At 42.3% G+C, this 27,163-nt stretch overlaps 1 protein-coding gene across 4 annotated transcripts in view; it reads left to right on the top strand.

The window, feature by feature from the left end:
* ASAP2 (ArfGAP with SH3 domain, ankyrin repeat and PH domain 2) overlaps positions 1-27,163 on the top strand; it is a 205,313-nt gene that overhangs the window by 44,138 nt on the left and 134,012 nt on the right. For all 4 annotated transcript variants that reach the window (XM_063442173.1, XM_063442175.1, XM_063442172.1 and 1 more), the window contains exon 2: positions 18,324-18,396. In XM_063442173.1, coding sequence (XP_063298243.1) covers positions 18,324-18,396 — 73 coding nt within the window. The remainder of the gene's footprint in view (positions 1-18,323; positions 18,397-27,163) is intronic.

Raw genomic sequence — 27,163 nt, 5'->3', positions numbered from 1 at the left:
AAAGCCCATGATATAATAAGTAGACTATTCATTAAAGGGATACTCTAGACCAGGTATAGGCAACTTTCAGCACTCCAGATGTTGTGGACTACATCCCCCAAAATGCTCTTACACCCATAATGCTGGCAAAGCATCATGGACGGTGTACTCCAAAACATCTGGAGTGCCGAAGGTTACCTATGCCTGCCCGAGACCTGTGGCACAATGTTGTTTCTCAAGCTTTATAAAGCAACTAGACTAGTAGAATGAATGTGCTCCTCAAAGCAACATTCCAAGTACCATAACCATTGACCACTACAACACGCTGTAGAGGATACGGTGTCAGGAGTGCCCTGATGTTTTACTCCAATGTAAGCAGTAAAACCTTTTTAGAATGGTTTGACTGCTTACAAAAAACCAAGTGAAAGTGGTATGGTGCTTTGTATAAATTCAAACCAAGTAATAAAACGTTATGTACAACTATAAACAGCAAACCAAAAATGTTCAATTTTGCGCCCTTTACGGCACATTCTTGGTTTGACTTCTTACTTTGGATCCTCTGGGCGCTCCTCTCTGCCTCCTCTTCAGCTTCCGGGCTAGCTAGAAGCTCTCTGTCTGAACTAAGCCTTGCATTGCATGGGTGGGACCTTCCCGGTCTCCTGATGGCTGACAGGAAGTGGGGAGCGGTGCTCGACTAACCCCAGGTAAGAAGTAAAACTGTCATAGGCTGCAGTGCTTTGGGAGCTTGTAGTGTTTGTTTAACATAGGAGTTCTTGGAGATGATGTTCCAGGTCCACATATTGCAACAGGCTCTGCCCTGATTATGTTTTGACAACTTGGCTGTGTATGACTGGGTATCTGTGGCTCTATACCCTGCCTCCATACCTGGCTTCAAGTGTTTTCCTGCAGGAGACTCTGAATTGCACTACAGAGCCAGGCTGGGCCTTGCATGTTGTCTATATTTGAAGCACTAAATAATAAAATGATGTTTCTTAGAATCCCTTGCTTCTCCTTTCCTGAGATTATCTTTTGTACTTACAACCTCCCACACAATTTCTGCCCCAAGGAATAAAAACTGGTATTTCTACCTTTCCTCAGAATTACAAGACATTGATCAATATAGAAAGCAAGCTTGTAAGAAACTTACTCAGCCACTGTTATTTTTATTTCTCAACAGTGACTGTATGATGATATTCTTTTAACCCTGGTCTTACAGGGATTTTTGATGTCCAATGGACATACTTTGAAAGTTAGACCAATATAGCTCCTAGAATCTGGGACTTGATTTTAAAGGATGTTGACATGAAAATGCTGTTTACAAATAGCCTGTTTGGTAGAAGCAATACCCGTTTTTACTGTGTACTTAGAATGATCACAAACTGACATTTATTTTGTGTGATACATAGGGTTCACTTGGTGCCTGCTCACAGCTGGTCTAATTTTAGAATTAACGTGGAAACCAAATTTGTTGAAAATGAGGATACCTTAGATTATGATCTCTTGCTTTTATTACCTGTGACAATTCACAGACCTACATTTGAGCTATTAGCTGAGATGCATTTTTGAAATGAAATCTTGCCCTAGGTATCCCAGATGTATGTGAATTGCATTTCCACAGATGATGAGCCAATCTTTATCACTGTAATAGAATATATAGTAATAAAATAGAGAATATGAGAACTCTGAGAACGGCAAAAGCTTAGAGAAACTCGGTAACATGCCCTTCGGTTAGTCCCCACTTGGGTCTCAACATGTTTTTGCTCATTTGTGACATTACAAAGGGAATATACCATTTGCAAATCAGACTGATCCCACCCATTAAGGGCAAGAACCGAAATGCCGGCAAGTTCCCTCTGCACGAGAGATACAGCAACATTTGACGATAATTATAGAATTAATATACAGTGGCGTACACACAATACATGGGGCTCTGGTGCGAAACTGATCCATGGGGCCCCCCTCTCCCCTCCTCACTCTCTCCCTCCCCCCAACATACAGACACACACAGACACACAAGGCACACATACATGCAAAGACACATACATACAGACAGACACACACACATATACAAAGACATATATAAATATACATGCACACAGACACATACAGACAGACAGAAACACACACCCAAGATACAGCTACATACAAAGATACATACATACAGACAGGTACACATACATACATACATACATACATACAGACACACAGGCACACATACATACAAACAAACACACATACATATATACAAAATGTTTGTCACCCTCCTGTTTCCTGCCTTTTAGGTGCAGGAAGGTAACTTTTCCTGGGGTCCAGTGGTGGCTCAGGTTGATAGAAGCCAGAGTTCCCACTATGATTCCTTCTTCTTCCTCCCGCGAGGCTCTCTGATAGATGGCAGTCACTTCCTCCCAGCAGTGATCGCTGTTAAAGCGCTGCAGCACTGACCGGGCCCCCAGGAAATCATACCCATCAGGTGGCCCTAACAGCATGGGCCTCCCGATGGACCCCTTCACTTGCGGCCCCGGCGATTTGCTGCGCAGGCCAGGGCCGCAAAACATGGCGGCTGGCAGGGGCGTATTAGCCGCGAGGCAAACAAGGCATTTGCCTTGGGCGGCATTTTCCAGGGGGCGGCAAAAAACGCCGCCCCCAAATGCCCAAGGCAAATGTCTTGTTAGCCTTGCGGCTAACAGACATGCTGGGCTGGTTGCTGGGCGGCCGGCGAGGGAGCTCTTCCCCTGAGCTCTCTGCTCAGCTCCCTCGCGCGCGCCCGCAGAGTGAGACTGGGAGCCAGAATATGACGTCAAATTCCGGCTCCGCCTCCCAGCCTCACTCTGCGGGCGGCGCGCGAGGGAGCTGAGCAGAGAGCTCAGGGGAAGAGCTCCCTCGCCGGCCGCCCAGCCTGCCCGCCAGTGCCGTCCTGCAGCCACTGGACCACCAGGGAATTGGAGAACCCCCCCACCCCCAGCATTCCCAAAGGTAGGGAGGCGGGGGAGTAAATTAAAAAAAAAAAGTGTTAATGTGAGTGTGTGTGTGTCTCTGACTGTGTGTGTCTGATAGTGTGTGTGTGTGTCTGATAGTGTGTGTGTGTGTCTGATAGTGTGTGTGTCTGATAGTGTGTGTGTCTGTTAGTGTGTGTCTGTGACTGTGTGTGTTAGTGTGTGTGTGTGTCCGACAGTGTGTCCGACAGTGTGTGTCCGACAGTGTGTGTCCGACAGTGTGTGTCCGACAGTGTGTGTCCGACAGTGTGTGTCCGACAGTGTGTGTCCGACAGTGTGTCCGACAGTGTGTCCGACAGTGTGTGTCCGACAGTGTGTGTCCGACAGTGTGTGTCCGACAGTGTGTGTCCGACAGTGTGTGTCCGACAGTGTGTGTCCGACAGTGTGTGTCCGACTGTGTGTGTTTGTTAGTGTGTGTGTCTCACTGTGTGTGTGTGTCCGACTGTGTGTGTTTGTTAGTGTGTGTGTCTCACTGTGTGTGTCTGTTAGTGTGTGTGTCTGTTAGTGTGTGTGTGTGTGTGTGTCCGACTGTGTGTGTTTGTTAGTGTGTGTGTTTGTTAGTGTGTGTGTCTCACTGTGTGTGTCTGTTAGTGTGTGTGTCCCCGACTGTGTGTGTTTGTTAGTGTGTGTGTCTGACTGTGTGTGTTTGTTAGTGTGTGTGTCTCACTGTGTGTGTCTGTTAGTGTGTGTATGTCCGACTGTGTGTGTGTGTGTGTGTGTGTCGGACTGTGTGTGTCTGACTGTGTGTGTCTGTTAGCTAGTGTATGCGTATCTGTCAGTGAATGTGTGTGTATTTAGAAGGCGGGGCAGGGGGGAAGGGTTGGGTGGGGGTGGCGCGCGCGCGGGGGGGGTGTCTGAGTTTTGTCCTGCCTAGGGCAGCACAAAACCAAGATACACCACTGGCGGCTGGTACCCGGTCGCATGGGTCTGCAGGGCGGCCGGACCCCCTGGAGTGACTGGTCCGGTCGCAGCTGCGACCCCTATAAGTACACCACTGTTAATATAGTGATGTCCAGGTTTGTAACACTATGGCATGTGTCGCAAAGAAAGAGGAGTTGGGAGGAGGATGATGGCACTGTATATTACTGTTATGCATTCTGATTGGTTGAAAAAAAAATATTTTTAAACTAATTTTAACTGTTTCTTTGCTGCTTTGAGTTTCTGTAAAGAAAGATAAGCAAATATGAAGCCTTCTGTCTTGCAATAAAATTATAATATTAACATAGTAATGTCCAGGTTTGTAACACTATGACATATGTCGTTATCCACCCAGGAGAAAGTTACATGGCAGATGTGAAAGATAACTTCTGATCCACCACTTGCTATATACTGTTAAAAGTAAAATAATTGGGGGCGGGGCCTGACCGCTGAGCGGAATGGTCGCACTGAACAGGAGCTCCGGGAGAAAACCCTGCTAACAAGCGACTTTGAATCTCTAACTCACACCGAGCCCTCTAACTAGGCACGGCAGAGCAGCGGAGTCACCCGGGGACTTACCTGGCCGGACCTCCGGACTTAGGGAGGCACTCTGATGCAGACGCTGATTTGCGGCCTACATATGCGCACTGGCGTGGGAGAGGCGGCCGACCTCCCCGCCGACGGACCAGCGGGAATTGACTGCAAAGCTTGAGACCCTGATCACCCCCCCCTTGCCGGTGAGGGATATCCCGGCACAAGCGACCGACCAAGCGACAAGCACTCTAGCAGACCCCACATGGGGATGAATAAGCTGTCAACCACACGTGAAGTACAGGTCCCAGCCAAAATGGCGGCAGGGACGGCGACAGGACCCTCAACCAGGCGAGACCTACAGGGCCCAGCCAAGATGGCGGCTCAGAAACAGCTTAGGGACAAACAAACACTCACTGAACCACCAAAGCACGCACTGGAGTACATTGACCGGCTGCGCACCTACCTATGGGCAAAGCTCCAGGCCCAGAGACAGCTTTACAGGCTGCAGATGAGAGAGGTGGCAGCCTGGATCCGCCCAGCTATCCGGCGCAACCTGCAGCTGAATCCACCTCGCAAATCCAGAGTAGCATCCAGTCTGGAACGGAGTCGACATCCAAAAAGGCGGGAAACGGTACCGGGCCCCTCCAACGACGAAGCACAAGACCTCCAGCCACAGAACAGGACCCGACCTCCCTACCACTCTGCGGTCCTAACATCCAACGACCGGCACCCAGCGGCAGAACAGCCTTGCACTCCCACACGCGGTAGATCGCGGCTAGAAGCCTGCTGGCCCCCACAGGACCAACGACCGCCCCAGAGACAGGGCATCGGCTGAGGAAAGGAGTCGACCCGATCTGCCGGAGGGCACCCTCACGGGTCCTCGCCGATCTCATCTCAACCTGATATTCAAGGTCGGGACTGCACTGCACTTCATTTTTATTTTCAGCTATCAGCACTGGCACACGGGACTCACAAGCGTCAGGTATAGGCCGAACCACCAGCCACATCGCTTCACAAGGCTATTTTCAACCTGGACTGTCCTGAACTCTCACACCTCCTAGACGCCCAGATACAGGGATCTAATCCATAACCCACAGTTTAGGCTCCCATGCCAGCACCTGTTATTGTTATTATTATATTATGTTTTGTTTTTATTTTTGATGTAATAGACTACCCCTACCACATAATATGGTACTGCAAGTGATAGGCTGCAGTTTAAAGGGCTCTAGGGCCCGTCCTAAACAGTTTAAAACGAGAGCGCAATGTTTTTTAGCTCCAACGTGAGCAATTTTATCCTCTGCAACCTAGAATGTATTGTTGAGAAATATGTCACACAGAATGACCTTAACTGTTTGTACACTACAGTGCTAGACAGATCATTAGCAGCTGAATGTTGTTGACCGTCTGAACCTCAGTTATATTGTTCAATCAGATTGTTCCTAGGAAAGTTTTGAGATATATTTGTTCGAAATATTTTTAGCCTAGGTTCCCAAGCATGTTATTATTTTCACGGCAAAGAATATAATTTATATTTTAATCACTCTTTACTAAAATTGCCGATGTAACTATTCCACTCGCAACGCCCACTGGTATGTATACCAACTATTTCATAACAAAAAATGTGCAATTGTCTACCGTCATGACTTTGTAAGCATTATTCCACCTGTGCCTGCTGTCGTGGCACCACAGGAATGTTTGTTAATTCTATTTGCACCAAAAATAAAGAATTAAAAAAAAAAAAAAAAAAAAAGTAAAATAATTGTTTTAACAGTTAATAATTAAATGCAATGTACTTCAATAAGAAAACTTTAGAAATTAACTTTCCTTACTTAAATCTCATCTAATGTATGTTCTTAACAAAAGTGATCCTGCAGGAAGTACATTCAGTGTCTTATCTTATCTAGCACCTTCTTGTTCCTTCCTTATTACCCATCCTTAATTGGACACTCCACTGCCCAAATTAAATAATTCATTTTGTTTTCATTGGGGGGCTATATCTAAAACAGATCTTGTATCTGCTGTCTTTGCAGACCCTCCCCAGGTGAGATTTTCTGTGGCTGTCCAATCACAGACTTTCCAATGTAGCTCAATGAGAAGTCTTTGAAAGACAGGTGCTCTGGGTAATTGCTGCCTCTTGAGTTCAGCTCCACCAAGCTAAAAAAAAACAGGAAGTCACAGGACCTGTTGTCTGATTGACAGACAGGGGGGGTGTAACAAGATTATTTTAGAAAACTGCCAATTTCTGAAATCTGCACTTTTTGTAAATGGGAAAAAAAGCCACATTCTAGTTTCTAGAGTGTCAACTTCTTCTAGGGAGTCCTTGGCCCAATAAGCCAAAAATCATGTCTCCTAAATTCTACCAACAACGTATTACTTTGTCTCTTCAATGGTATTGGCCTTTCTGTGTATAGTGACAATCCGCTAGATTTGACTTCACACTAAATATTCTTAGAGTTTCACTATTGCTTTGAGAGATGACTTTATTTGTGTAGTCTATAAACATATTTTAAATATATTTTACTATGAGCAGTACAAGTTGTTCCTCCCTGACAACCCACCCACCGTGGTAGTTACATGGTGCTCACCAAAGAATTCTAAACATCCTGAACTATGAGAGGAGCCATTAGCTTATGGTTGGCAGTATATCCACATGGACACTTTGCAGAAGTTTTTACAGTGCATGATTAATAATTTAACTCCTATGTTAGAATAAAATAAATTGCGAGTTTAGGAATAACATATGTTGACACCAAGAAGCCTCTGTTTTTAAATCTAGAGTACAACCAAGAGGGATTGCCAACAGATGGCAGGCCTTATCTAAATGTAATCAAGTTGATCTCATATGGGGAGGTTAGATGTGACTCCTCCTTTAATGGATAGAGTATAAAGAAACAACCAAATAAGTTAATCCCTTTAACCCCTTAAGGACCAAACTTCTGGAATAAAAGGGAATCATGACATGTCACACATGTCATGTGTCCTTAAGGGGTTAAATAATTAAGTGCCTACAGTGAGCAACACATAAGACAGGTGTGTTCACCTGTTTATCATGGCTATCTGTTTAGGTTGAGATTGTATGCCTAATAAATCAGATTTAAGTACTGTGTATTTGTGACATTGTCCTGTTTTCCAGGTACGTAGTTTTTTGTCTCGTCTGCAATAGTGTTCTAAACCATTCATATTTTGCATCATATGTACTTACTTGTATAGGAAATAATTTTTTATTTATTTATTTTTAACCATTTGCATATTTCATTGCTACATGTTTTATCAGCCAGGCATCAAGTAATCTTCTATTCAATTAAAGAGGCATTAGTAAACGAGGCTTTATGCAGTCAAAATAAAGAATTACAGGTGTACTTTTAGGGGAGAGGTAAAGTGATTCAGATGACTAATCTATACATATTTGCATGTCACTTAAGTAAAAGATGATTGCATTCTAGAACTCTAAGGTAGTACTTTTGTTGTCCTGATATTACCCATTTATTGACAGGGTTATCCACTAAACTGGGACAATTTTAGGTCAAAGTAGCCACTATAAAAAATATTGCGGACTTGGAAGCAAAAGCGAGTTTAACTTTACTGAGTCTCCCCCCCTGCGGGTTCTGCCTATTTCTTCTAGCCAGTGCTGGCACTTCAGCATTAAATACAGCCTTGAGGGGGGCGGGGCCTGACAGCCAAGATGGCCGGACGTGTCCTCTGAGGGCTCCTGCACCAGAGAGCAAACAAATACCTAATCTGTCTGATCTCATGAAACCCACAACAAAAGGTACCCAGATATCGAACCGGGACCCCACGCGGAGCAGAATGGTACCACTCCGGAGCCAAACCACCACGGGAAAGCCCGAACCGGCCACGCGGCCTAATCCTGAGCGGGGCCTAGAGCATGGAGGAGGCGGCCGATCCCCCGACTCGAAGCCCGCTCACAGGCGTGAGAAGAGCAAAGCCCTGCTACCCCCCCCTTCGGACCGGCGGGGGTTATCCCGGTCCACTGCGAAGATGACAACCCTTACAAAACGACGACACCAAGCGACAAACAAACGGGACCCACGAGGCCCACACAAAATGGCGGCGGCAAAGCAGCATGGGTCGAAGCGCCCACTACACGAGCCCCCTGGGAATGTAGCAGAGTTCTGCGGCAGACTCCTTGATCTCCTCTGCACAAAGCTCCACACCCAGAAGCAAGCATTCAGGCAGGCGAGGAGTGAAGCAGCGGCTTGGATCCGCCCGGCGACCAGGCGAACTCTGAACTGGAACCCTCCTCGGGCCTCCAGAGGGGATCCCAGCGGGCAACGCCGACACTTAACGAGGCGGAAGTCGCCATCAAGCCCCTTAGACACAGACACTCGCTCCCGCGCACGCCAGGGTGAGAACCGTGAACGGAACCAGCCTGACGGCCTTCTGAGAGCACCGAAACTTCCGGGCCAGCTGCAGACTTCCCCACGTACATGGACACACACCGTCTGCAACGAGGTACAACACCACCGGGCAAGTGCAGCAAGCGTCCGCACATCACGGACCCGCACACACACTACAGGCAAGGGAGCCCATCAAGCAGACCGACTTCGGGCGCAGAACTGCCAGAGGATGAACGGAGACACCACACTGAGACACCTCACAGACTATCTCCTGAAGCACATCCATGGCGTCGGATGAAAATACCACGGATCTGGGCATGACTGGAGTGCACCCCTGGTAAACCACGGTGCAGCACACCACGGGACTTTGACAGCTATAGGCTACTGAACTTATAACTGTGCAACGTATGCCTTACTTTACTTGATGTTTTTCGCTGCTTAGACCGTATTTAATTAATCTCACTTTTATGTTTGCTTAACTATTATATACGGCAGCCCGCTGTGTAATAGGGCCTAGACAGTCTTGATGTTCAGGCACCCCACTCTTTTTATATTCCGCTATGTATAGCCCGTATTTAGTGTAAAGCTACCAGTATAGTATATCACGTCCTGAATTTCTCGGACCACAACCTAGCCCACAATTTTCTGGCAGACAAGCACTCTCATGGAACCTCGTGGTCGCTGTTTAAGTTGTTTTCATAGTTGATCTAACTCTAGCATGTCACACTGCTAAGCACCTTCGTCAAGCAAGTCACTGTATGCCTGTTTCATAGGGGTCAGTTCAATAGCACACATAGAGCATACCTAATACAACTAAAACTAGCCAACGACAGTGCACATGTTTCTTTGGTGTCTCCGGCCTCATGGCATTGGTTGGCCCAGTATGTTAGTAGGCGATGAGTTCTGCTTCACACAACCCTGCTTACAAACCATGCCACAATATACGGCAACACAAGCCGCATCACAAACCTAGCTTGTAAACATATAGCAGCTCTATTAGAAACTACTGAAATGTTAACCTTACATAATGTGCTAGCTGTATAACGACGACCAAATTAGCATCGTTAAGCTCCAGAACCCGATTGTTTAAAAATCTGCCAAGCTTAACGTACTTAAACCAAACTATTACTATTATGAAGCCTGATATCTCTATGTTTTTACACAAAATGTATATTGATGTATCAACGTTACGTTAATTAAGCTGGTTAACCGAGACATACATTATAACCCACCTGTTTGAATGACTCAATGTTTTAAGCTTGTTTAAAAAATATAAAATGAGGCAAATACAGCCTTGAGATCTATGGAGGACACAGCAAGACCGCGGGATCCTCCATACAGAGAGACGATTCTCTGCCTGGACTTCCTAATGTAAATTCTGTGCAAAAAATAAATCTTGCAGGCAGTGTACCTGCAAGGTGAAGCTTGATCCTCGCTCCCCAGTTCCTTCTAGCCCTCCCTCTTACCTCTGTATGTAAACTGTCGCCTGGCACTGCATTGCAGGTAAGTTTAACAAGTTTAACATTTTGTTTGGGGGAGTGGGGATACTAAATTAGTTATGCCCAATGCAGCATTCTAAATTAAAAAAATAGATTTATATTTTTAAATGGTTGGAGTAACCTTTTAAAGATGTTTAGCTTTACTAGCAAACTGACAGTTTCTATGATAATGTGTCACCCATTTGCACCCAGTGAGCTTGTGTATCTGTATTTAGAACTTTCAAAGGATGCATCATATGAATGACAAAAACTATCTATTTTTTAAAAATATAACTAAAAAACGTTTACATTTAGCTGACCTGTAATGGGTAATTCATCGAAAAAGTTTAGAAAATAGTAGGTCTATATATAAAGAGCCATTCTGCACTAAAATTGTAAAAGTGCACCAATCACCATGGAAACTGATGGAATGTTTCAGTTGGTTGCTTACATTTTAGAACATTATCCCAGATTCAATCTTTATTGACAACACCCATTAACACACTCTAGAAAAAAAGAAACAACACATTAAATTCAGAAAACTGCCAGAAATCTAGATATTTATGCACAATACTTTTCTAACAATAACCTTTACGTACCTTTACGAACCTTTACGTAAAAGTGCAAGTACTTTTTTTTTTCCTATTAAAGGAGCACTCTAATAATGTTACAAATAGAAATAGAAACATGTATTTTAAACTATGTTTTCCTAACTATTTAGATCATGAGGCCTTGCTGAAAAGTTAATTTTTTTTTTCATACCTTATATCTCCTGACTCTCCTGTTTCACGCTGTACCAATCAGTATCTACTCCTAGAGATACATTAGTTGAACACATCTATATGGAAAGCATTCAGCATTTTCATGCAGAGAGTCGAAAATGTCTAATGTTGCAGGACCGAAACAGGAAGTGCCTCCAGAGGCTATGTAACAGCGACTAGAGGTGTTTTTGTAACAGCGTATTTAGGCCCAGTTCTACTCTTGTAAAGAAAATGTTACTTGCGCTTTCTCCTTAATCCCTATGTATATTTAGACAAATGGAGGTCATTTAGTTGCTCCAATGGCCATTGGAGGTAAGGCCCGCCTGCCAACGTCAAGGCAGACCCCCCTAAGCGGGTCCTAACACTGACCCTTCAGCCTGCTTCCTTGAGCTTCTGGCAAAAATATCTCTAATGAGACAGAAAGGGGTATTTTTTATATACACCCCTATACTTATTAACCCTTAATAGGGAACACATGGGATGGGCAGCAGCATTGTAACCAGGCTGTGTGATACAAAGTAAATACAAATACAAAAAGAGAAGTCCTGCGCTTAGTCCCATGCTGGACCAGCTGCAATGACTACAATACACATCAGCCCCAATATATAGTAAAAACCAAAGTAAAGAAAATGTTACTTGCGCTTTCTCCTTAATCCCTATGTATATTTAGACAAATGGAGGTCATTTAGTTGCTCCAATGGCCATTGGAGGTAAGGCCCGCCTGCCAACGTCAAGGCAGACCCCCCTAAGCGGGTCCTAACACTGACCCTTCAGCCTGCTTCCTTGAGCTTCTGGCAAAAATATCTCTAATGAGACAGAAAGGGGTATTTTTTATATACACCCCTATACTTATTAACCCTTAATAGGGAACACATGGGATGGGCAGCAGCATTGTAACCAGGCTGTGTGATACAAAGTAAATACAAATACAAAAAGAGAAGTCCTGCGCTTAGTCCCATGCTGGACCAGCTGCAATGACTACAATACACATCAGCCCCAATATATAGTAAAAACCAAAGTAAAGAAAATGTTACTTGCGCTTTCTCCTTAATCCCTATGTATATTTAGACAAATGGAGGTCATTTAGTTGCTCCAATGGCCATTGGAGGTAAGGCCCGCCTGCCAACGTCAAGGCAGACCCCCCTAAGCGGGTCCTAACACTGACCCTTCAGCCTGCTTCCTTGAGCTTCTGGCAAAAATATCTCTAATGAGACAGAAAGGGGTATTTTTTATATACACCCCTATACTTATTAACCCTTAATAGGGAACACATGGGATGGGCAGCAGCATTGTAACCAGGCTGTGTGATACAAAGTAAATACAAATACAAAAAGAGAAGTCCTGCGCTTAGTCCCATGCTGGACCAGCTGCAATGACTACAATACACATCAGCCCCAATATATAGTAAAAACCAAAGTAAAGAAAATGTTACTTGCGCTTTCTCCTTAATCCCTATGTATATTTAGACAAATGGAGGTCATTTAGTTGCTCCAATGGCCATTGGAGGTAAGGCCCGCCTGCCAACGTCAAGGCAGACCCCCCTAAGCGGGTCCTAACACTGACCCTTCAGCCTGCTTCCTTGAGCTTCTGGCAAAAATATCTCTAATGAGACAGAAAGGGGTATTTTTTATATACACCCCTATACTTATTAACCCTTAATAGGGAACACATGGGATGGGCAGCAGCATTGTAACCAGGCTGTGTGATACAAAGTAAATACAAATACAAAAAGAGAAGTCCTGCGCTTAGTCCCATGCTGGACCAGCTGCAATGACTACAATACACATCAGCCCCAATATATAGTAAAAACCAAAGTAAAGAAAATGTTACTTGCGCTTTCTCCTTAATCCCTATGTATATTTAGACAAATGGAGGTCATTTAGTTGCTCCAATGGCCATTGGAGGTAAGGCCCGCCTGCCAACGTCAAGGCAGACCCCCCTAAGCGGGTCCTAACACTGACCCTTCAGCCTGCTTCCTTGAGCTTCTGGCAAAAATATCTCTAATGAGACAGAAAGGGGTATTTTTTATATACACCCCTATACTTATTAACCCTTAATAGGGAACACATGGGATGGGCAGCAGCATTGTAACCAGGCTGTGTGATACAAAGTAAATACAAATACAAAAAGAGAACCCCTTTCTGTCTCATTAGAGATATTTTTGCCAGAAGCTCAAGGAAGCAGGCTGAAGGGTCAGTGTTAGGACCCGCTTAGGGGGGTCTGCCTTGACGTTGGCAGGCGGGCCTTACCTCCAATGGCCATTGGAGCAACTAAATGACCTCCATTTGTCTAAATATACATAGGGATTAAGGAGAAAGCGCAAGTAACATTTTCTTTACTTTGGTTTTTACTATATATTGGGGCTGATGTGTATTGTAGTCATTGCAGCTGGTCCAGCATGGGACTAAGCGCAGGACTTCTCTTTTTGTATTTGTATTTACTTTGTATCACACAGCCTGGTTACAATGCTGCTGCCCATCCCATGTGTTCCCTATTAAGGGTTAATAAGTATAGGGGTGTATATAAAAAATACCCCTTTCTGTCTCATTAGAGATATTTTTGCCAGAAGCTCAAGGAAGCAGGCTGAAGGGTCAGTGTTAGGACCCGCTTAGGGGGGTCTGCCTTGACGTTGGCAGGCGGGCCTTACCTCCAATGGCCATTGGAGCAACTAAATGACCTCCATTTGTCTAAATATACATAGGGATTAAGGAGAAAGCGCAAGTAACATTTTCTTTACTTTGGTTTTTACTATATATTGGGGCTGATGTGTATTGTAGTCATTGCAGCTGGTCCAGCATGGGACTAAGCGCAGGACTTCTCTTTTTGTATTTGTATTTACTTTGTATCACACAGCCTGGTTACAATGCTGCTGCCCATCCCATGTGTTCCCTATTAAGGGTTAATAAGTATAGGGGTGTATATAAAAAATACCCCTTTCTGTCTCATTAGAGATATTTTTGCCAGAAGCTCAAGGAAGCAGGCTGAAGGGTCAGTGTTAGGACCCGCTTAGGGGGGTCTGCCTTGACGTTGGCAGGCGGGCCTTACCTCCAATGGCCATTGGAGCAACTAAATGACCTCCATTTGTCTAAATATACATAGGGATTAAGGAGAAAGCGCAAGTAACATTTTCTTTACTTTGGTTTTTACTATATATTGGGGCTGATGTGTATTGTAGTCATTGCAGCTGGTCCAGCATGGGACTAAGCGCAGGACTTCTCTTTTTGTATTTGTATTTACTTTGTATCACACAGCCTGGTTACAATGCTGCTGCCCATCCCATGTGTTCCCTATTAAGGGTTAATAAGTATAGGGGTGGATATAAAAAATACCCCTTTCTGTCTCATTAGAGATATTTTTGCCAGAAGCTCAAGGAAGCAGGCTGAAGGGTCAGTGTTAGGACCCGCTTAGGGGGGTCTGCCTTGACGTTGGCAGGCGGGCCTTACCTCCAATGGCCATTGGAGCAACTAAATGACCTCCATTTGTCTAAATATACATAGGGATTAAGGAGAAAGCGCAAGTAACATTTTCTTTACTTTGGTTTTTACTATATATTGGGGCTGATGTGTATTGTAGTCATTGCAGCTGGTCCAGCATGGGACTAAGCGCAGGACTTCTCTTTTTGTATTTGTATTTACTTTGTATCACACAGCCTGGTTACAATGCTGCTGCCCATCCCATGTGTTCCCTATTAAGGGTTAATAAGTATAGGGGTGTATATAAAAAATACCCCTTTCTGTCTCATTAGAGATATTTTTGCCAGAAGCTCAAGGAAGCAGGCTGAAGGGTCAGTGTTAGGACCCGCTTAGGGGGGTCTGCCTTGACGTTGGCAGGCGGGCCTTACCTCCAATGGCCATTGGAGCAACTAAATGACCTCCATTTGTCTAAATATACATAGGGATTAAGGAGAAAGCGCAAGTAACATTTTCTTTACTTTGGTTTTTACTATATATTGGGGCTGATGTGTATTGTAGTCATTGCAGCTGGTCCAGCATGGGACTAAGCGCAGGACTTCTCTTTTTGTATTTGTATTTACTTTGTATCACACAGCCTGGTTACAATGCTGCTGCCCATCCCATGTGTTCCCTATTAAGGGTTAATAAGTATAGGGGTGTATATAAAAAATACCCCTTTCTGTCTCATTAGAGATATTTTTGCCAGAAGCTCAAGGAAGCAGGCTGAAGGGTCAGTGTTAGGACCCGCTTAGGGGGGTCTGCCTTGACGTTGGCAGGCGGGCCTTACCTCCAATGGCCATTGGAGCAACTAAATGACCTCCATTTGTCTAAATATACATAGGGATTAAGGAGAAAGCGCAAGTAACATTTCCAGTTCTACTCTTGTTCAGAACCCTATCGTGGTTTCCCTTGTGGTTGTCCGAGAGCACGTTATTGATTCTGGTTATTTGACTTTGGCATTGATTTTGACTTTTCTGGCATCCCTGACCCTTGGCTTTTCCTTATTGTTGTGTCTATTTCTGTATGTTGTGTCTCTTTCGACCTTGGCTATTCCTGACTATTCTTTGGTACGTTAGTCTGGCCATTCTAAGGTCCGGTATACGTTACCCATCAGTCCTCTGTGTAACACAATTCTAAGTGCTGGATCATACTGTAATCCTGACATAGGGACAGTCTCTTCACCCCATAAGCACTACATGAAGCTGTATTCCTTCTGGTGCTTGGCGTCCCTTTAATCACTCAATGTTTTGGGGAATCATCCATCACTTCATATATGAATGAAAATGTAAGCAAATATGACATACTAAATCCAATTATTGTACTTCGTAAAGTAAAACTTGCTGATCTCTGAGAAGAGATCATTTTACAAATCCTGAATGGTATCTGCCTTTTCATCAAATAATGGAATCTGAGCAGGATGCTTGAGAAAACGTTTGTAAAATATAATGTTCAATATAATGATTCCTGCATGGGTACATAGATGCTGCATCTTGTGATCCAAAAACTCATTGTGTAACTTCATCTCAACATTTCTAATGGTCGAAGAGGGCTGCTTTTACTTTAGTGCAGTTATATCTCCTCTCCCCTGTTTACAATTGCTAATATACAATATTATATGCAATACCTGGGATGTGTTCCTCAGTAATACTTATGCTCAGCATTTTAGTCATTCTAGTGCCTAGTATGTTCCTTTAAGGCTTTCATCCCCAAAACCTAGGCCATCTAAAATTACCAGCAATAAACTCTTACATCCTCTGCTTTACTTGCTGGGGTTAAGTTAATTTTAGTAAATTCTTGCTCCTTCATGAGATGTATTTATGATTTTCTTTAAATATTTGCTCACCACCATGACAACCTCTCTAGTTTAAAATCAGTCCTTAAAGAGAACCATCCTTGGCGTTAATACGATCTGGATGTTAAATGTAATCTCAGTGGAAGAATAAACTATTCAGTCACATAAAAGGAGACTTTGTAATTATTTATCGTTATTTATTTCTCTCCTCTTCGTGCAATCAAATTGTCTCCCAGACTTGGGAGATTCCAAGCAGGGACTCTGGTCATGCCTTACTGAACATGTACGGGCCCACATTCTGATCCCTTTTGAAAGGGGAACTGTTGAATAAAACATTGAACTCACGTTCAATAACTTGTGTTATCCCTTTCTTCGTTGGATGCTTATTTTTCTTTTAATTTATTGTAAAAATTTAGCAGTTTAAATCACAATACACGTAAGTCCAGTAACAGCCACGGCACACAATGCAGTTGTAGGAGACATTGAGTGAGGCTTATTAAAGTGTTCTGAAAAATGTCTTTTCATTTTGGTCTCTAAATTGTTTGTATTTCCTAAACTGTATTAAAAGTGTTGGTTTTTCTCTGCATCAATGTTGAAATTTGTTTGCATAAATATGTGTTTCAGCAAAGACTGCTAATTGTGACAGGAAATAAATTAAGTGAAATGGAACACCTTTTTGGCAGAAAAGGGACAGGAAGATTTTTCAGATCTCAAATACATATTTGTTAAAGTAATACTATGCGTTGGGTAAACAAACATGCATTGCTAACTCTATAGTGTCCCCTACCTATTAGGTGTCCCTCCTCCCGTTAGAGTTTGAAAGGTGAGTATTACTTACTTTTCAGCACTCGGCATCATGCTGGTCTCACTGCGGCCAGTCCATCTCCTAAGATTGACAAACTCACCCATTCCTGTGCTTATCCATAGGTAAACACTGGGAGGCTAGTGGGTATATGTGCCAATAGGAACAGCATTTGATAGAGAATTGAGTCTGACTTGGTTCTTACAGGGTATGTGCCTCTAGTGGCCACTATATAGCCACCAGAGGTGTGTTGCATTGGGAACATTGCCTTTCCAACAAAACTACAATGTTACATTCCAGGGTTAAAACTAAATGGCCCCCTCACCCAGACCTCTCCATTGAGATGAAGTGAACTGGGTGTCTGTAGTGGTCCTTTAAATGTATGTGGTCCTTTTAAGATATGAAAACATGCTCTAAATAAATTAGGGGAAGTATCAGTTCACCGTTATTAAAAATAAGTAAGTAATATAAGGAGATTTAGGTTCCAGAGTCCCCAAATTATCTGGTCTGTATGAAAATAACAGCGTATTCTGCCAGGTAGCTATGTGGAGCAAGCTATGATCAGGTCTTTCTGATGCTTTCTTCGGTACTGCAGCTGCATTCATTATCCTTGAGTGCATTAAAGGCTCTGCTATGGTAAGATAATGGGCGTTATCAAGATATCTAGAGCTGTTATAGAACATAATTGGGATGTATGTCTTGTATGTCTTGTTCCAGGTTAACACAGTACAGTTCACATCACCTATTGGGTCAGGAATTCTACTCAACATAACCTCCTGCTCAAAGTGTTTTTTTTTTTTTTGTTTTAACTGTGGTGTTCATTGGAGATGCTTTATTGATTTTCTTTGTCCACTAAAAATGTTTTTTTTGTTTTTTTTGTTTTTTTTCACTGACCACTGAATTGCTGACTGCTATTGACCTGTAAACCATTGGATGTCAGACAGAGAAATGTGCAACAAATTGTGAAATGGGGCGTGAGGTTCACTGAAGGGGCTTAGAGATCTGTGAAAAGTTGGGGGATGATATATTTCCAGTTAAAAACTCTTAATATTATTCTGCTTGTCTTCAGTACAAAAGATATCCTAGCCAAAACAGGGTTCAAAGAGAACTCCTCCCCACCTCCCCCTCCCCCCGCCCCCCCACCCCAACTAGGTGAAATTCAGGCAATGCGGCATGGGAGCTATAGTCCTTTACAGTCTAATACACGTTTGTATATTGAATATGGAGTTTCTAATATATTGTTATTTATTTTGTAGGCTCTTGATGTGGATCGCAACATCCTCTACAAAATGAAGAAATCTGTGAAAGCCATTAACACATCTGGTCTGGGTATGTATCTCTTCCCCATCAAGCTGTCGCCGAAATTCATCCTGATTTCTGTTATGGCTGCATGACGTGTCACTCAGCTGCACTTCTTTTTAATGAACTTAGTTCTTCTCATGTTTTGTGTTGGATCCCTTGATAATTTTTTCTCATGGAAAACCTTTTAAAAAAATGTTTGCTTTGTTTTAGTTTTCTAAATGTATTTTCGTTTCAAGCTTATACATGACTAGGCCTAGTTTATAAAACCGCTTGAAAGCTGCTGATATACCATAAAGCCATAGAGAAACAGACAAAGAGAGTTTCACCTTTTCATTTATAAAGTAACTGCTGTGGAACTACGAACCTCTGGCAAATTTTCATTGGAGTTGCAATTCTAGAACAGTTGTGGCATCTACTTTTTTTTTGGTCCGTAAGAGGACTAAAATAGTCATTCACCTCCCCAAAAACCCAAACATGTCTCTCTTCAACTTGTCGAGAGGTGTATTTAGACCACTATAAAATCTGTGCTCTGTTTTGAGTTTTTCTGGCCTGCAGCCTGCTTGGTATGTTTCCATCTTGGCATACCCAGTTCAGGTTTCGTTTTTTCTTTTTCTTCAATAAATGCATGTACTTATTTGAGGAAGTGCAAAGTATGTGGTTAACCGCATATCTTCGAGGTTAGCGGGATCATAAGCTGAAATGTCTAACCACCAGTGAATATTACACTTTGTGTCACTGTTTCTGCAGACTGCAAGTATGACTGCCCAACAATGTTTTAGCCACATCCTACTAGACTCAGCTTTCACATAATGTGATCATTCTAACTTTTACTCTGGCTGTAATCTGGAGACTGAAACACAGCGCCAGGTTGTAAATGCAAAATATCGCTTTGATGTTTATTACCTTTGGCACAGTAGTTGGTTTGGACTTTGTTTGATGATAATGGGAGATGTAGTTCAACTAACTGAGAAGTGGTACCAATGTAATGCTGTCATTGTTTTATTTAAAGTAGATGTTTGGGAGATCCATGTTATACTGTCGTACTATCTTTACTCTGACAGCTGGTTTGTTACAGCATTTCTGATGAATTACAGTACATTTATTTTATTTTATTTTGTTATTTTTATTGTTTTTCATGCTGCCCAGCTTTCAGAATTACTGTGGAGTATAATGTAATGTAGACAACATTCTTCTCACAGCATATGAGTCTCCTGCTAACAGCCCGATTGGCTGGAGCTCAAACCCTCTACTTATTAGTTCCATGTTATTGGCAGCGAAACGCAATAAAACAGCCAATATGATTAATTACTGGTCTTTCTGCTGTGTTTTCACCACCACAAAGCTACCTTTAAACAAAAAAAGGGAAGTTACTTTGGGGGGATAAGGGGGGGGGGGACAATAAATCCCACCGAAAAATCCACAATGACACAAGCAATCTATAAGATTCCGTTGCCTACTGCTTACTTTTATCACTGGAGAAACCCAACGATCACTAACAGAATGTAACGTGTTCTGAGATTCTATGAACTGCAGAAGTGGCCTTCTCACTAAGGAAGGTACCTAGCTAGCCCTTCCTGAGCCTTCACCAGCAAACCTAACATCAACATCTGCTGTCAGATGTGATTTTTAATTCCCCCCCCCCCCCCCTGAAAAAGCTGTTTAGTACATCTTTTCTTTGTTAATATTAACCCTGTTCCTACCACAGCTTAGATTACCAAAGCAGTACTTTAACCTGTGTCCCCATGCATGCGGTCAAGTAAAATAAGTATTTCCCTTGGGCTCATTGAGAGCTCCTCACTCTTTCCATGCACTGTGCACACTGGGTGAAGCAAATATTGAACAGGGGTTAAAGGAGAGGTATTTTCAATTAGAAACCCACTCTTACTTCACACTGTGTGTGTTGGTTGAAGAGTTAATATATCAGGCATGGACCGTATACTGTCCTCTCTCCGTGTCCCTCAGATATTGGTGCTTTGAGATGTTAGGACAATATATTAATATATATGAAATGGCTACATACAAACAAACAAGACCAGTTCTAATAAATTGAATTGAGAGTCAGGTCAGGTCTGGGTATGAAAGAACGGGGTTGGAGAGCCTGTGTCGCCAATCTCCATGTGTGAGATAGAAAGCGATATCCCATCCGTGGCCCCACAATCAAAAGGGTCAGTCGTCACCAAGGGCAGATTATCTTGTGGAGTCCAAGCACATACCAGGAGGTGGATTTCACTTTGCCCTTCAAGAATATGGATAGTTTGGTAAAATAGATTTACCTGTAACATTGGAATATTTTGGTTTGTTTTTCCATCAGTACTGTTTTGCTTCAGTCTATGCAAAAAGTAGCTCAGGAGTTTAACCTGTATCCACATGTGTAGCATTGTTTTGCCGAGTAATACTAGGTATATGCGGACTTCTTACAGCGTCCCCTAGACCACCACACCTTTAAATGGATTGAAAGCTGTATTTTTTTTAGTGTGATAGAATTTGTTTGGCATGAAGATTTAAAGGAGTTATTGATGTCAAAACAGTGGGATTTTGAGATAAAATGGATCCTTGCACCATTGTAACCATCACTGGATGTTGGAGGATTAATGTTGTGTACTGTCTGTGACTCATAGTCCTGGAATCCAAGTAGATTGTGCACACGGGCAGTACAGAACAAAGGTGGAAGGGGAATCCAGAGCTACATGAAATAAAAAAAACTAGAACTAACTGCTTTAATACTGAAACATACAATGCAGATGCAGGATAAATACCAATTAATCAATTTGGTCTGCATAACACAGGCTTATTACTGATTTAAGTTATGCTCAGGGCAGCAGTGAATCTGTCCTAAACGTGCTTGAATTCTTCAAGTTTAGTCTTTACCGCCTCTGCTGGAAGACTGTTCCATGCATCTAATTATCTTTCTCAAACTAGTATAATGAAGCATTTGTGTGACATTTTCTCCATTCAACCAATTACTTCTCTGTTTATTATTATGCTTGTTTTACAGTGTTCTTAGTAGAGATTTGTAGAATTTCCATTTTACTGTTTGTTTTTTATTCCTCTTGAATTAGAGGCATCATTAAAAATGGCATTTTAGTTTTATGTGCTAAATTTAGTTTCTGTCCATAAAGAGCACTTTGTCTCTGAGCTTGTTTTCTAGAAAATCTATTAAGCGGAAAATGCTTTATATTCGGCACAATCTTCCAGATAATGATTCCCTTTGTTTAATATAAGATTGATCGGTTAAATTTAAGAATTTTCTAGTCCTGAACCGGGCGAGCCCTGGCTTGCGTGATCATCACCAGTGCACGTCAGTGCATGTTCCTGGCAGCCAGTGTCATTTAACCCCTTAAGGACCAAACTTCTGGAATAAAAGGGAATCATGACATGTCACACATGTCATGTGTTCTTAAGGGGTTAAAGAGTAGGAGCCAAGGAATATATAATGATTTTCTAAGAATTCCATATAGTGTCCCGGATAAAATGTCACATGAATCAACATAAATTTTTTAAATTAATTTTCCGATAAAGGCCATTGCTCTTTCTTTAAGTAAATAATGCTTCTCAAATTTAATATAACAGAAATATAAGAGTGATCAATATAAAAATAAACAGGCAGGCTTTTTTTTTTAAAATTAATATTGATAATGGTTGATGCCATTTTATGGCGCTTACAGTACATTACAGGAAAAAATTTTGTTGTGTTGTTGTTACATGCAGTAAAAAGGACAAGGATAACTATGGATCTTATAAGGGAACACAGGTTCCAATCAAATGACACCTCTAAAAATTGTTTTATTGGGAAATGTTTAGTATAATAACTAGATCTTAAAGGATCACTATAGTGTCAGGAAAACAAACCGGTTTAAAGGCTTAAATTTGGTGTCAAGCTGCAAACATGGTCATAGATTAAGTACATTCAGAGTTTTAGTAAATAGTTCTCGGTTGTCCGTAGTCTTTAAAATTAAAAAAGTGTGTGTGTGTGTGTGTGTAGAATCTATAGTGTGTATATGTATATATGTGTATATGTATGTGTCACACACACTCTTTATAGCTTCAATTGGATAACAAACAAAGTTGCTGATAATTAAATGTGATGCCCTAATCTGGCAATAATAGTAGTGAGTCATTTATTGCTCTGTTTATATTGCACTCTCTTTTTCACAATTTTACAGCACTGCAGAATATGTTGGCGCTTTTAGAATTGCCCTTAATAAATATTGATCAGTGGAAGTATTGCATGGCCACTTGCAGATCTTCCGGAGTTCAGTGGCTAGAGACTCCTGATGCTGTACCTGTTTCATAAATCCGAGATACAACCAATTTCAGGACATAGTTTTTGGTTGTTGTTGTTTTTTTATTTTTTTTACACAAAAATAGTCCCATTTTCTAATTTCAGAAAAATCACCACTCAAACAAAAAAACACATTTTTGCATGCTCTTATTTAGTACAAAGCTTTTTTTTTATGTAATCTCTGAATTTAGAAATGTGATTAGGCAGAATATGATTTTTGTAGACGTTCAGTGAGCATTAAACGTAATTGGCCTGTTCAATGCTTCTTACAGCATGCTCGGAAAGTAATTATCTGCTTTCTAGTGTAACAATGCTGAGTGATTCCTGAAATACTTCTAAGACACTCCTGTGATTTTTTTTTTTTTCCCAGATATTTCTCATAGGCCCAATTATTATCTATCTTCATGTGTTGCTCACTCTCACAGCCACATCCACTTGTGACAAGCACCCGAGGCTCTCAGAGTAGATGCTGCTGCTCGTTTCATCGGTTTAAAAAGTCCTTATGGTCTGTTTTGTCTTTGGTTTGACATTTTAACTCCTTCTAACTGGGGTCTAGCTTAAAGGTAGTAAACTGGTCTAAATCAAGTCAAACCAATTGGCTCGTATGAACACAATGTGTGTGTGTGTGTGTGTTTGTATATGTGTGTGTGTATATATATATATATATATATATATATATATATATATTAATATTATATATATATATATATATATACACACATCGTCTAATTGGTTCGTATGAACACGGGGTGTGTGTGTGTATATATGTGTATATATATATATATATATATATATATATATATATATATATATATATATATACATGTTCCCAGCTTGCACCGCTGCAATTTATAATGAATGCGGCTGCGAGGCTTATTTTCCTGTCCGGTCGCACCTCCCACGCCTCCACGCTCTGTCAGTCCCTGCATTGGCTTCCAGTTAGATATAGGGCCCAATTCAAAATTCTGGCGCTTGCTTACAAATCCCTACATAATGCTGCTCCAACATACCTATCCTCCCTCATACACAAGTATGTCCCGTCGAGACCCCTGTGCTCAGCCCAAGACCTACACCTATACTCTGCCCGGATCCCCACCTCTGACGCTCGCCTTCAAGACTTCTCTAGGGCTGCACCTATTCTGGAACTCCCTTCCCTCCTCAATCAGACTTTCACCCAGCCTACACTCCTTCAAAAAATCTTTGAAAGCTCACTTCTTCATTAAAGCGGATAAATTAAACTGTCAGCAGGCTTCTCATCCCCCACCCCATGACTCCTTTCCTGCAACTGTCAAAAATGACCTACCAAGCACTCAATAAACCCTTCTCTAACAAACTATTTAATTCCCCTACTTTAACCCTTTGTGTCACTATACCCCACTCCCTCTAGCATGTAAGCTCATTGAGCACGGCCCTCAACCCCCTCTGTTCCTGTACGTCCAGTGGTCTGATCTCAATTATGTGTCAGTCCACCCATTGTACAGCGCTACGGAATTTGTTGGCGCTATATAAATAATATTATAATAATAATAATAATAATAATGTGTGTGTATGTATGTATGTATATATATATATGTGTGTATATATATATATATATATATATATGTATGTATGTGTGCTTGGAATTTAATACGTAATGGATAGTATCTGAAAGGGCAAAGTTGGTTGTGGTGTGCCGAAACCAACGTACGAGTGGGCCTGTAAATAAAAGAGGGCCCACCAAGGAGAATGTAATGATAACAGGGTGTAGGTGGGTGGGGACAATCAACTGGAACGGCAGAGGTGAGTAGGGGCTGGGAGTTTAAGTAGGGGACTTACTCCTCCCACAAATTCAGGCCTAATGGCCTTTCTACTTGTGCTCGGAATTTAATACGTAATGGATCGTATCTGAAAGGGCAAAGTTGGTTGTGGTGTGCCAAAACCAACGTACGAGTGGGCCTGTAAATAAAAGAGGGTAAAAGAGAAGTTCGAGAAAATACACACTTTATTGCCTTTTTACATAACCAAGTTCCTGAAAGCTTGACGAAGCTCTTTTTCCGGTCGTGGTATATATGTATGGTATATGGAGGATTTCCAAAGACCCAGTCTCTAGATGATGTGGACCGGGGTGTTTGTGCTAGAGGCTGATGAAACGGCTCCTATGCGGAAGGAGTGCCCGGAGAATGAAGCCGGATTGTAACCCAGTTTAGCTAGTAGTGTTCTGACTTGTGTCGTCAATTTAGCCGTGGTGAGCGGGTACACTTGTAGTGATAAGAGCGGAGAGTCTGGTAAGTGCGCGTGATGGGTTGACCGTAAGTGGTCTACCGCCTTGACCGGACACCATGCATTATCGGTAGGGAAGAGAGGAATTTTGGTGGGGTGTTGTGAATGATTAGTTTTAGTTGATGGGATCGTAAGTAGGTAGTGATCCTCCACCAATTGGATTGACTTGATTTGGACCTGTTTAATATATATATATATATATATATATTTATATATGTTTAATATATTTATATATATTATATATATATTTCAAAGTTAAAGGGACACTATAGTCACCAAAACTTTTTTAGCCTAATGAAGCAGTTTCGGTGTATAGATCATGCCCCTGCAGCATTACTGCTCAATTCTCTGCCATTTAGAAGTTAAATCATTTTGTTTATGAACCCTAGTCACACCTCGCTGTATGTGACTTGCACAGCCTTCCTAAACACTTCCTGTAAAGAGTCACCTAAAATCTATCCTTTCTTTATTGCAAGTTCCGTTAAATTTAGAATTTTTTTTATCCCCTGCTTTAATAGCTTGCTAGCCTCCTGTATGTGATTAAAGTTCAATTTACAGAGCAAGAGATAAAATTGTTTAAAGGGACACTATAGTCACCGGAACAACTTTAGCTTAATTAAGCAGTTTTGGTGTATAGAACATGCCCCTGCAGCCTCACTGCTCAATCCTCTGCCATTTAGGAGTTAAAGGGACACTCCAGGCACCCAGACCACTTCTGCCCATTGGAGTGGTCTGGGTGCCAACTCCCTCTACTCTTAACCCTGCAAGTGTAATTATTGCAGTTTTTTATAAACTGCAATAATTACCTTGCAGGGTTAACTCCACCTCTAGTGGCTGTCTATGCGCATTAGGTCTCCTCGGCCGGTGGGCGGGATCAGTCTCGCCAACCGGCCGACTGAGTAAGAAGGAGGAGCGGCGCGGAGGAGTAACTGGGGATTGGGGGGTGGGAGGGAGAGGAAACCTCCAGTGCCAGGAAAACTGATTGTTTTCCTGGCACTGGAGATTCCCTTTATATCCCTTTGTTTATGAACCCTAGTCACACCTCCCTGCATGTGACTTGCACAGCCTTCCATAAACACTTCCTGTAAAGAGAGCCCTATTTAGGCTTTCTTGATTGCAAGTTCTGTTTAATTAAGATTTTCTTATCCCCTGCTATGTTAATAGCTTGATAGACCCTGCAAGAGCCTCCTGTATGTGATTAAAGTTCAATTTAGAGATTCAGATACAATTATTTAAGGTAAATTACATCTGTTTGAAACTGAAACCATTTTTTTTTCTTCATGCAGGCTCTGTCAATCATAGCCAGGGGAGGTGTGGCAATAAACAGAACCAAGTGATTTAACTCCTAAATGGCACTGAATTGAGCAGTAAAACCTGAGAGGCATGATTTATACACTAAAACCACTTCATTAAAGGGACACTATAGTCACCAGAACAACTACAGCTTAATGTAGTTGTTCTGGTGAGTATAATCATTGCCTTCAGGCATTTTCATGTAAACACTACCTTTTCAGAGAAAAGGCAGTGTTTACATTGCCCTGGGGGACACCTCCATGTGGCCACACCTTAGATGGCCACTGGAGGGGCTTCCTTGCTCAGGGCTGCACAGTAAACAGCCCTCCCATTCAGCGTCCCCACGTTGTGCATGGGGACGCTGAATTTTCCTCATAGAGAAGCATTGATTCAATGCATCTCTAGGAGGAGGTATTGATGGGCAAAAACGGCATTTGGCCCAGTCCCCTTGCCGATTTTGGCCAATCCAAAGCTTTCCCATTTAAAAAAAAATGATAATTCTAACTCTGCAAATTGGTTGAAACAACAGCTAGTTAGAACACTGTGAATAATTTAACACTCTCTGCAGTTCAGACCTCAGGGTTACAGATTTGTTTCCCTGCAGAGTTGAATTTTTTCCTTCGAGATCAATAAAACAAGTTCAATTAGATGATCTTCATAGCTACTATGCAAACTCTTGGAAACTAGAAACCCCCCATCCTCATAACAACTTAAGGCCTTTGATATTGTTGTAGGGCATGGGGGCGCTGTCTTTAACCCCCAAAGTTGGTCCCCTGAAGCTAGATACTGCTAACCATCTAACTTCCTTCTTCTGTGGTCTGCAGTATGTGTAAGGTTTTGGCAGTCGATGGGTGTAACAGCTGATGCTCTCAGCCCATAAATCTGTCTTTTTGGAGAAATAGCACATAGTTTTTCACACACTGGTGGCCAGTGAGTGTCAGCTGATGCATGGCCAAGGCA

This window comes from Pelobates fuscus, chromosome 2 (assembly GCF_036172605.1).
Source record: "Pelobates fuscus isolate aPelFus1 chromosome 2, aPelFus1.pri, whole genome shotgun sequence".
Taxonomy (NCBI): domain Eukaryota; kingdom Metazoa; phylum Chordata; class Amphibia; order Anura; family Pelobatidae; genus Pelobates; species Pelobates fuscus.
The sequence above is the reverse complement of the archived record's forward strand: the minus strand, read 5'-3'. Positions and strand labels throughout refer to the sequence as shown.